The 12,436-nt window shown below is 37.8% G+C and overlaps 1 protein-coding gene across 1 annotated transcript in view; it reads right to left on the bottom strand.

Moving 5' to 3' along the window:
• Window positions 1-12,436, bottom strand: part of Col4a1 (Collagen type IV alpha 1) — a 159,077-nt gene that overhangs the window by 91,796 nt on the left and 54,845 nt on the right. Inside the window, exon 3 of the mRNA XM_069846629.1 lies at window positions 1,076-1,258. Coding sequence (XP_069702730.1) covers window positions 1,076-1,258 — 183 coding nt within the window. The remainder of the gene's footprint in view (window positions 1-1,075; window positions 1,259-12,436) is intronic.

The raw sequence follows: 12,436 nt of genomic DNA, 5'->3' as shown, positions 1-12,436 counted from the left end.
ATAGCTGATGGCCTACCTAGGCCTATTATTACCACTACTACTAGGTCTATTATTACCACTACTACTAGGCCTACTATTACCACTACTACTAGGCCTACTATTACCGCCACTAATTTATTAAAAAGTCTGTACTGACCTCAAACCTGGTGTTCATTAACTACACAATGAATAGATTGTTTTATGATCAAATTTATTCTCATATTTTAAATCGGTTTCCAGAATTTTTATGATCTCATATTTCATGACTAAATATTTTCTAAGCACCATATACCTTCTTTTTTCTTTGCATGAAAGGACTAAAATATAGATCATTTTAAATATTACAGTAAATATCCATTATTGTGTCCTTAAAACAATACTAGTAATACTGAAAATTAATGTTGACATTGTCATTATTCAATATTTCACATACTTATCACGAGTGTATATGGGTGATTTAATTTATTTTTTTAGAATATCGCTAAAGATAAATCACTATAATACTTTAATAAATATAGCGCTCCTCTGCATTCATGTTTATTTCATCACGACTCATCCTTTGTAAAAGATGTTTAAAACAATGTCTATCACCAGGCTACATCAATGTATTATGGTAATGTTTTCGAATTTCGCGCCGCAAACACTCCCTTTAATGGCGGATGCTAGCCGATTCAATTTGTGACATTTTTCTTGCCTGCCACTCACGGGTATGTGTCTCTAATAAGTATTACAAACTCTTTGGGTAGTCCATATTGGCAACATAGCACTGTAGTTCCAAACTCGGCCGCTTAACTGTCATGTCCCATCTTAAAAAAAAAAAACAGGTATAGGTAGCTGGAATCCGAAGCCTATTGATGACCATGAAATTCATAACTCGAATAGATATTGAATGGCGACTTAAAGAATTTCGAACACTTTAGGAACACGCGTAATACATGTTTCTTTTCTTTTCTTTTTTTTTTTTGGAAATGTTACAATTTCGGAAGTTTCTGCAGAAAGTTTTTCGTCCCACGTCATCAGACACAGACTTAGAGAAGAATGAATGCCCTGTTAGCGAAGAGCTGTCCACTTACCTCGCGGCGTGTCATGTGCTTACCCTGGATCCCTTCTCGGCGAAACATTTTGGTATGCAGCAGGCTGAGCCGGAACAGTTGGCAGGCGGCGCTCGGCTGCCGATCACGGGGTACGTGTTGTAGCTGCTGGTGGGCGTGTCGTACTGCCTGCCATACAGCCCAGAGCTGGAGTCCGAGCTCGACGAGTTGTAGCTGGCGAAGAATTGCTGTCAACACAAACAACAGATCATTCATCACTATGTTATCCCGTATCCGGACTCCTTCGGCACGACGTGGTCTTGTTTACCATACTCGCAATTGAATCCGAAATTGTAGAATTCAAACCTGACCGGTATTGGTGGGGTGTTTGTGAGACGATAAACTACAGGGCATATCAAAAGTCCGATAACACTTTCAATATTTTATTACACAAAAACTACAAATGATAGCACTTTCAAACACACGTCAGTTTAAAGTCAAACTCTCTAAGTTCTGTTTACACCTTACAGAGATTCAATGTGTGAACCACGAGTGACTCGGCAGATGTCCAAACGATAATCAAACTCTTCCCATACCCTTTTCAACATATCCTCTGTGACCGTGGCGGCAGCTTCTGGTTTTTAGTTCCTCTAAATCACGTAGCAAAGACGGTACAAACACACGGTCCTTTAGTTACCCCCATATAAAAAAGTCGCATGCAGTCATATCGGGTGACCTTGGTGGCCATGTCATGAAACATCTGTCCCTTACTCCAGCACGTCCTATCCAACGATCAGACATCTCCGTATTCAGGTAAGCACGAACTGCATTGTGGAAATGTGGCGGAGCCCCATCTTGCTGAAAGATGAAATCGTCATCGAGATCTTGTCTAAGTTGAGGCACCAACCATTGCTCCAACCTGTCCAGATATGAATGTCCAGTCACAGTAGCCTCAATGAAGAAGAAAGGTCCGTACAGTTTTCGTTGTGACAACGCGCAGAAAACATTCACCTTTGGTGAATCACGCTCACGTTCAATGATTCTGTGGGGTTTCTGTGTACCCCAAACACGACAGTTTCCCACTCGAATGGAATGTCGCTTCGTCGCTGAAAATTCAGCGGCTGAATAACTTTGAGAGTTTGACTTTAAACTGACGTGTGTTTGAAAGTGCTATCATTAGTACAGGCACATCATTTTATTTTTACTTCAATTTTTATTGTACCTGAGTTTTTGAATGTACTTCACTCCCACCCCTTCTACTAATGAAGTTCAACCGTCCTCCATATACAGTCATAGTAGCCTTACGGTCATAGTAAACAGTACGTTCCAAAAATATGTTCGCGTTTTCCAGTGAAGAAAGAGCTTTCAATATTGCATCATTTTCGCACAGGTACTGTCGTCCATTTGCCTACGTCGTATCCCGGTTTTCCCCACCAGCTTTCATTCGCCAGCTAGTGGCTGGGCTGTCTTAGCTCTTTTCTGAGAACATTAATTTCTGATAGGAATTGGACGTCTACGTAATATTATAAAACTGTTTAAAATAACTTAAATAAAAGGGCCTCGTTAAGTAATTAACTGTCACGTGATTTCCTCCCTTTCTACGACCCTACTACATACGACTTGGACAGACAGTAGATAGCATGTCTGAGTAATTTTATCTTTTCGGATCGGGTAGAAGTGAAGATTGAATTTACAGTACGTAAATTGAGTATAGAATAGGTACAAAATTATTTCAACATGAGTTACTAGTACGAAGAACGAAACGGATAGTTGGGATTAGGTACAATAGTCTGTAGTGCTATAATATGCACATTAGAACTGAAGCCTGTATCGAAATGAACAGCCACCATTTTGAAAAATGTTTTTAAATATCCATATTATGATTACTTTTCAATTTAACTTCATCTCTATATTGTACGCTAATGTGCTGTAGACAGTATAATATACACTGCATAATGAATACGTCCACATGGGTAGCTCAGTTCGTGAGTAAACACACCCATTGTTAATACTGTACTGTATTTTGATTAAACAAAAACCTAATGAAAATGATGAAACTCAAAATCGCAATATTTCCTAGTTTACGTAAATGGATGAACTACTTTTATTCCCTCCTATACCTAGTAAAGTGATTTGTTTGTATATTACGCCAGTATCATCGAACTCCAGTCGTCGAAGGAGGTAGCGAACGGCGTTGATCCAAAGGTATGGGCAAGTTAATATTAAAAATGTTAGTAAAAATAAAATGATGTCCCTGTAGTTTTTGTGTAATAAAATATTGAAAGTGTTACCGGACTTTTGATACGCCTTGTATTTAGCTTCTTTGCCTTACGTAGAGAACTCTGTCCGTGGTTGACAGGTCTCTAGACAAAATTATTGGCTCTTTTCTTATTTCTATTTATTTTTTCGCTTCACCATGTTTATATTTTATGGGCCAATGTTTCCATTAAGTTTGCAGATTTCTATAGTTGCCAATTCTTTCGAATCATACCTATGTCATTGCGATCTTCACCGTCCGTGATGTAAATAAATGCACACGTTGTGACTTATTCTAGCTAATTGTGAATAGTCGCCGGCCAACAGATACAAGACTTTCATTTCAAAATTTCCCAGTCTAAATAACTATTTATTTAAATTAATTTAATTTAAACAAAAAACACGTCAATTTAGATGTTGAGGGGAAGTTTAAAACATTAATCAGAATAATATACTGAAACAGTAATTCACAAAATTTTTGAAAGAACGACCCACTTTTGGACGAGACTTCAGTCTGCGACCAACCCCCCCCCCCCACTACTGTATCGGTTCTTGATTCCATTCCAAAAATACAAATCCCTGTAAAATCGCAAAGAACTGTAATTTAAACATAAGCTGTTCAGTATTTTCCGAAAGAAACTCAAAACAATTATTACTAATCAGAGAATCCATTGCGTTCATGCGACTAAAATTCCAAAAAAATATTGTGACAGCGACGTGAGATTCGAACTCACGACCAGCAGAAGGAAGTGCAAAGTCGGCCGTGTTTTGGGCGGGTTGCGCGCGCATCTGCCTCCTGGGGCATGGTTACGCGCGGTGAAGGAGGGGAGCAGCACCGTGCGAGATTATTCGAGAATGCCATCCTGACATCCGTGGAAATCTTCTAGGCATCTATCGATTATTCGAGATCGCGAACTATCCAGAACTCGTACTTTCTCGCAACGATAGTTTGGTTATAAAAGAGAAGACGCAAGTGAACGCGAGACAGTCATACAGTCATTCAGTCAGAGAGTAACTCAGTGGACAGCAAGCCAGTCTTGTGTAGCAGTGAAGCCAGCTTCGAGACCAGAGCGCGACTTGAGTTGTGTCCGTAACTGTGGAGCCTGAAGCCCGGAGTTCGAGTGCAGTGGACCGCAGTTGGGGGACCTGAGTTCGAAGTTCAGCGGATCGTCTCTGAAGGTCTGGGGTTCGAGATTCTACGAACGCGAGTGACTGAGCTGGAAGAACTAGCCAAGACAAACGAGCTGTGAACTGAGAACTGACAGTTCTGTGTTGTAAATAGTGCTTTGTAAATATTAGTGAAGATTAAAAGTTCATTGTTGTTCGTAATAGTCCAAGTAAATTGTCATTGTCGTCAGTGGAGTGCAATAAAGAACGCTGTGTTGCTGTGCGGAGAGCAAATCCCATTGTTGACGAGAGCGTTTAAGGTGAATTGTAGAAAGGAATTATTGTTGCTTTAAATAAAAGTTACATTGTTGTTCAGTAAAAAAATTTACAATATTAAGAAAAAACTACTGAAATGTGTAGCTACTTAAAGATGGAATGTTGAAACTGTAGGCCTACCCTTTTTCTTACAGAGCGTTGACTAGTTTTGCATTAAAACAATAGGAATAAGGCCACTGAGATGCCCCATGAAGAGATGGGAAGAAAACTTTCAAGTCCGTAACAGTTCTCTTAAGATTATAATCTGTCAGAATCAGGATGATTATGATGATGGTGATGATAAATATTTCACAATATAACGCCAGTGTAATAGTTGATTCTCACGTCTCGTATTTCTCAATTACTTCTAATGTTTGTTTTATTATTTCCATTTTCAGCTATAAAGAGATGCGTAAAACATAATTGAAATCCCTGATATCGAAAAAGTGATTTATTGATCAGCATCTGGAATGGTATTCTCATATTTCTTACCAGTGCAGCATATTACGTAAAACAACAATTTATAATATTATAAATTTATTCATTTGTCCTACAGAATAATATCTGCAATATTGACAATTAATATTTGAGGAGAAAAATTCGCTCCGGCGCCGGGGATCGAACCCGGGTCCTTGGTTCTACGTACCAAGCGCTCTGACCTTGGTGGCCATGTCATGAAACATCTGTCCCTTACTCCAGCACGTCCTATCCAACGATCAGACATCCCCGTATTCAGGTAAGTGGTCAGAGCGCTTGGTACGTAGAACCAAGGACCCAGGTTCGATCCCCGGCGCCAGAGCGAATTTTTCTCCTCAGATATTAACAATTTATAAATTCGTCATCCTTCGTCATATTTTACTCATTAGTATTTTACATACAGTTTATTTAGCGCTTTTTTAATCCGCTAACCAATATGACATTATTGCGTGAGGTAGAACTTAAAGTACATTTCTTTATGCAAATCAAGATTTTCAGGTATAACTCCCTGTAAAGTTGATTTGAATAATTTTTCCCTCGAAATTATTCAAATCAACTTTACAGGGAGTTATACCTGAAAATCTTGATTTGCATAATACACGTCACTGTTCGTTAACAGAAAACCACAATTTAAGTCACACGGAGTTAGTGTGCACTCGAAGTTGGTTGCTTGACGGTTGTCAGCCCACTTTGAGGTCTGTGGATATAGAGGGAAAAATTGGATCGGTGTCGGTTAGAGTTCCCGAGTAGCTCAGTGGTAGAGCGTTGGTACGTTAAACCAAACGTCCCGGGTTCGATACCCGGCTCCGGAACAATTTTTCCCTCGAAATTATACATTTCTTTAGATCCTTTAAATAATTTTACAAAAAAAAAAAAAAAAAAAGGATAATCAAATAAACAAAGTTTACTGTTAGCTTAAAAAAGAGGATGTTGCAGGCCATGTTGATCATTTTGAAATCTCCCGTATTTTCATTTTCAGAAGCTGGTATCCCTAGCGCACACTCACATACTGATACATTCGCATGTAAACACATCCCTGCATTCGTAAACACGCTCGAACATTGACTCTCGTAGCCACACACTAACAATCTTTCACTTATTCGCACTAAATACATGCACTTGCTGACGCGTTAAGTTTATGTACACTCACACACTCATTGGCACTCGTACACTCACTCACACTGCTTCACACAAGCACTGTTATCAACACTCATTCAGAGCATGTTTTGAAGAAAGTGCCGGATTCTTAAAGTAGCGTTTGACGATGTTGATCAGATGGGATAAACGAAAGAGGGAATCTGCCATCCGCAGCCTCGTGGTGCATGCACGCGCGCCTATGTTTACGCTGACGAATTTACCCGGGGCATTCTCACTCCCTATATTTGGAGAACACGTGCTTAGCGTACCAGTTCAAAATCGCCGCACATCTCCATAGTCAAGTTGTCACTCGATTCCTTTTCTCTCAGCTCTCTTCTCACAAGGGAAGGGTTTCGGCTCGAACAGGAATTTCGTATCCAAAATTTGTATACAGGCTCATCTTTACATCTCTGCAAAGCTCCCAAAAGCATTCGTTTGTGTAATGTGTGGTTCACCTGTCAGAGCACTGTACAAGTTAAGGGGATGGGACAGCTTACCCGTAAGCCTAACCTATAATCTTTTCGCTGTAAGAAAAATCCTAATGTAAACAATAGCACGTGACTGAAGTGAGGCTTCATTGGCCGCTGTTTGGCGTCATAGATTCTCAGTACGTGTTCCCGCCTACTGTTGTACATTCTGTTTCATGTTAAACATTTCCCGTTACTCGTCAAGTAGGCCTAACCTCACTACTATGCATTCATTTGCTTAGGAAACATTTACTTTATAATTACTGCAATTAAATTATTTTTAAGTCTTATGTCTTCACAATGAATATTTGAGGATACAGAAGCCATACTTCAATACTAGCTTACGTGAACAACAAACTACGAGCTCAAGTGATGCCAGCTTGTTACAAGAACAGACTACCTCGGTATTACTGTTGGTATTCATCCACGTTCATAGTACGTAACAAAATATAAAAGTAGCTTTTCTTTTATATAGCGTTTTACACATCAGTGAAGTTATATGTTTCATCGTATTTAACAACTGGAATTCAATTTTTTATTTTCAAATAATACAAGATTGTGGTTTCCAAATACGAACTATATTTGCCTGCGCCATGTGAGTGTTTCGACTGGGAGCCAATCACGGGTGTGACAGCAACATGCTTATGTTTACATTAGGATTTTTCTTACAGGGAAAACAGTATAGTCTAGAAGCTAGTGCGAATGGTAAAATGTCTAACGCCCATTTAAGAACATTTTTCTCCAACGTTCTGTCTAAAAATCTTGCAGCTAGTCAAAAGTACAGGGACATCATTTTATTTTTACTTGCATTTTTATTGTACCTGCATTTCTGAATGTACTTCACTCTCACCCCTTCACTAATGTCCTTGCTCCCGTCAGACACACAAACTTACGGCCGCTGTTGCATTCAAAGTCTTCAAGCAGTGAAGTAAACACTGCAGTGTATAGTGTGTTTCAGAAATATGGTTGCGTTTTCTATAGAAGAAAGAACCTATATTAATAGTATCGTACTAAAAAATTATATTCGAGAAGCGATAAATTCAATTTCAGAGAATATGCTTCAAAATGTTTTTAATAATATGCGTAAAGAATTGAAGCCTGCATTGTAATGAACGGCAACCATTTTCAGCAACTTGTTTAAAAATTCAGATTAGCTTATTTTGAATTGAGGTGGCTAGAAGCAAAGGAATGCTAGTGACATTTGTAATAACATGAATTAAGTGCATCCAGTGTAAGCTAAAGTATCTAAAATTTTAGTGGCAAAGGGATATTTTAATCTCATCACACATTAAAATTTAAATAATTTCACCAATTTTACGAAAGTTTAAATATTTAAACCCCTTTTTCTCAAAAGTAACTTAAGTACATTTACAGCCCTTTACTTATAACCCCCTCAATTTAAATGCACTCTCTATATTGTATGATAACATCAATAATTAATATGCTAAATAAAGTAGATATTACATAACGAACATAGCTGCCTGAAAAGTTGAGTTTTTGAAAAAAAATGTTACTACTCTATTGTATTTTGATAAATTCCATAAAAGTGATGATCAAACTGAAAATCGTAATATCGTATTTCCCTACAACATAAATGGACACACTACTTTTCTCTCCTCCTATACTTAGTAAAATGCTTTGTTTACATATTGCACTAGTAACATCAAACTCCTGTACTGGAAGGGGGCAACAGTGTTTCCGAGTATAGCCAGGTTAATGTTAAAAATGTTGGTAAAAATAAAGTGATGTCTCTGTATATAGCGTACTGTTGTGTGATTCATGGAGTGCGCATAAGGACACAACCTTGAACATGAATCATTCCAAGGCTAGGACATAGAATGTATGATCATTCCACCTAAAGAAAAAAAACTAAATATATACAGCCTCTGGATATCTATTTCCTTAGACAATACAAAATATATGCTCGGAGGATAACAGATTACATAAGAACCTCTTGCTGAGAATCGAGAATTTAACTTGCGAAATCGAGTGTTTATAATGAAAATGCACTCTGTTATTCATAACCAGTTGTCTGCTCCAGTGTACCTCCCTATGCTTCAGTATTCCTGGCAGTCAGCTGGTTACGTGAATCCTGAACAAGTCTCGGACTTCAAAAATGTAATTCAGGTGGCATTTGATTGTTCAGCACTGGAGTGTGGTTCAGCAGATTGTTCAGGTGTTGCTTCTGCGTGTTGTGCTTATTGCTCTGCTCCATGCTGTTTTGTGCATTTTATAGAGAATTCTCATGTACATTTTTAAAGAAGTGTATTGACCAATACCAACCAAACGGAGAGTTACACAAATGAATGCTTTTACGGTCTTCATCACCATTGTGAGGTAAGCCTATGTACAAATTTTTAACCAAAAATTCCTGTTCGAGCCGAAACCCTTCCCTTGTCAGAATTCACTTCACTTCTCCGGAACAACACGCAAAGAAACATGATCGAAGTCTGGTTTCTATACTTATAATAATAATAATAATAATAATAATAATAATAATAATAATAATAATAATAATAATAATAATAATAATAATCGTGGTGTCACATCCCTTGAAGGTCCCAGACCGACCAGCCGGCTGCTGGCCTCACGCCCACATGCCGAAGCAGAGGTGAACGATCATCCAACCGGAATGGAGGTATCGTGTGGTTAGCGCGATGATCCCCCCAGCCGTTATAGCTGGTTTTCGCAACCGGATTTCGCTACTTATCGTAGCTCCCCAAGTGCATCACGATGCTGGGTGGGCACCGGTCCCATACACTGACCGAAATTTCATGAAAAAATTTCTTCCCCCATGAGGATTCGAACCAGCGCGCTTTTCGTAACGCGAGTCTTAGGCAGGATGTCCTAGACCACGACGCCACGGCGCGGGATGGTTTCTATACTTAGGAGCTTTTAATTCAGATTTTATTTCCAGAATGTGTGTGTTGAGTTATAATTTCTTCAATATCATAAAACTACTTATGATTCCATCAGAGTCGCCTTCTCTTTTCGGGCCGTTAGTTTTGGGAACCAAAACAACTGTGCTCTTCCGAGCCTTTCACGATATATACGACCCTGATGACGAAACCTGACGTCATTATTTGTAGAATTAAAAAAAAAAACGTTTTTCTGATTGTTTGGAAATTTTTACCGGTGTCAAACAAGGATGTCCTCTCTCATTCAATATTTATATGAACACAATAGTACGAGAATTTAGAAACTCAAGACATGGTCATATAACTATAAATCGAAATTTGTGTCTGGACGTAGGCCTACTGACTTTTGCAGATGATTTGGTTTTGCTGGTCACTTCTGAAGATGATTTACAACGATCAGTCTATAATTTAAAATTAATAGCTAATAAATATCACTCCTTAGGACCAGCTCACCTAACGAGTGAAGTCTACTGAGCCAAGCCCTGTCAATCAGGAGGCCCTTGCCCTTACGGGACCTAGCAGGCTAAATTTATTGTTATTATTATTACTATTACTATTGTTGTTATTATTATTATTATTATTATTATTATTATTATTATTATTATTATTAAATATCGCTTGGAAATATCCACGAAAAAAAAAAACAAAAATAATGGCATCCTGCGGCAAAGAACCTGTACGAAGCAAAATTTGTATAAATGGTAACATTTTATAAAGGATTAATGAATTCAATTATCTTGGTTTAAAACTTTCCTTTCTACCGCATCTAGATATCACTTACTTACTTACTGGCTTTTAAGGAACCCGGAGGTTCATTGCCGCCCTCACATAAGCCCGCCATTGGTCCCTATCCTGAGCAAGATTAATCCATTCTCTATCATCATATCCCACCTCCCTCAAATCCATTTTAATATCTTCCCATCTACGTCTCGGCTTCCCTAAAGGTCTTGTTCCCTCCGGCTTCCCAACTAACACTCTAAATGCATTTCTGGATTCGCCCATACGTGCTACATGCCCTGCCCATCTCAAACGTCTGGATTTAATGTTCCTAATTATGTCAGGTGAAGAATACAATGCGTGCAGTTCTGTGTTGTGTAACTTTCTTCATTCTCCTGTAACTTCATCCCTCTTAGCCCCAAATATTTTCCTAAGCTCCTTATTCTCAAACACCCTTAACCGATGTTCCTCTCTCAATGTGAGAGTCCAAGTTTCACAACCATAAAGAAAAACCGGTAATATAACTGTTTTATAAATTCTAACTTTCAGATTTTTCGACAGCAGACTGGATGATAAAAGCTTCTCAACCGAATAATAATAGGCATTTCCAATATTCATTCTGTGTTTAATTTCCTCCCGAGTATCATTTATATTTGTTACTGTTGCTCCAAGATATTTGAACTTCTCCACATCTTCAAAAGATAAATTTCCCATTTTTATATTTCCATTTCGTACAATATTCCCGTCACGAGACATAATCATATACTTTGTCTTTTCGGGATTTACTTCCAAACCTATCTCTTCACTTACTTCCAGTAAAATTCCCGTGTTTTCCCTAATCGTTTGTGGATTTTCTCCTAACATATTCACGTCATCCTCATAGACAAGCAGCTGATGTAACCGTTCAATTCCAAACCCTCTCTGTTATCCTGGACTTTCCTAATGGCATACTCTAGAGCAAAGTTAAAAAGTAAAGGTGATAGTACAACTCCTTGCTTTAGCCCACAGTGAAATTGGAAACGCATCTGACAGAAACTGACCTATACGAACTCTGCTGTACGTTTCACTGAGACACGTTTTAATTAATTGAACTAGTTTCTTGGGAATACCAAATACAATAAGATTATTATTATTATTATTATTATTATTATTATTATTATTATTATTATTATTTAATTTATGTGTTTTCTTCCAGACTGTGCCGGATATTAAGTGGTGTCTCCGTGACATCCAAATAGACCTTAGCCAAACCTGAGGAGCTTCCCTGTAACGCGGAATATCTGCACTGTTACAGAGATCTGCATTTCAGGTGAGGCATTATTTTATTGAAATATAATTTTGACTGTTGTATCTCTATTGACTTTGGCATTCATTCTGTTGCTGATACATCTTCGGTGTCTTATTTTTCAACCTTTGATATTTCAAGATTTGAATATATTGTTCTCTCTCATTAATAGAAGTAATAACAATATTAAATACTTATTGTTGGAGTTGTAGGTATACGCAGAATTAAGATAATGGAGTATTATAATTAGTTATATTTTATTAATTTCTTTTGTGGTCTTTCCTGTCTAATTTCAATTTTGTTTTCACTCTCAGTTAGTTACGCTTTGTCCAGTGAGGCAGTCCCGTTATTGGGGAAGCTGAAAGAGTGTCTTTCTGAATAATACTATTACAGTATATTCAATCGGCGAAAGAGACTAATATTCTATAGACTTAGGTCACATCTTACTCTTAATGTTCCTTTTGATTTGTAGTAATGTAAAGAAACGTATTTAGAGAATGCAGTTACATATAAAACACGCATTATATTTTACATCAGACGTTTTCTTATTGTATGTGCGCTGTTTCTACAAGTTCTGCGATGTTGTGTTTCTCGAACATATCTTTCATATCATTCTGAAGTGATGGTATTATGATTTAATACATCTTGATTACACAACTTTTAACACTGTATCACTTCGGAATATGTATGATAAGAACTTTCTTGTGTTAAATTTTAACGTACCTTGTTAACATGTTTCGACCTATT

This window comes from Periplaneta americana, chromosome 15, assembly GCF_040183065.1.
Source record: "Periplaneta americana isolate PAMFEO1 chromosome 15, P.americana_PAMFEO1_priV1, whole genome shotgun sequence".
In the NCBI taxonomy this organism is placed as follows: Eukaryota; Metazoa; Arthropoda; class Insecta; order Blattodea; family Blattidae; genus Periplaneta; species Periplaneta americana.
This window is presented reverse-complemented; position numbering and strand designations above follow the sequence as displayed.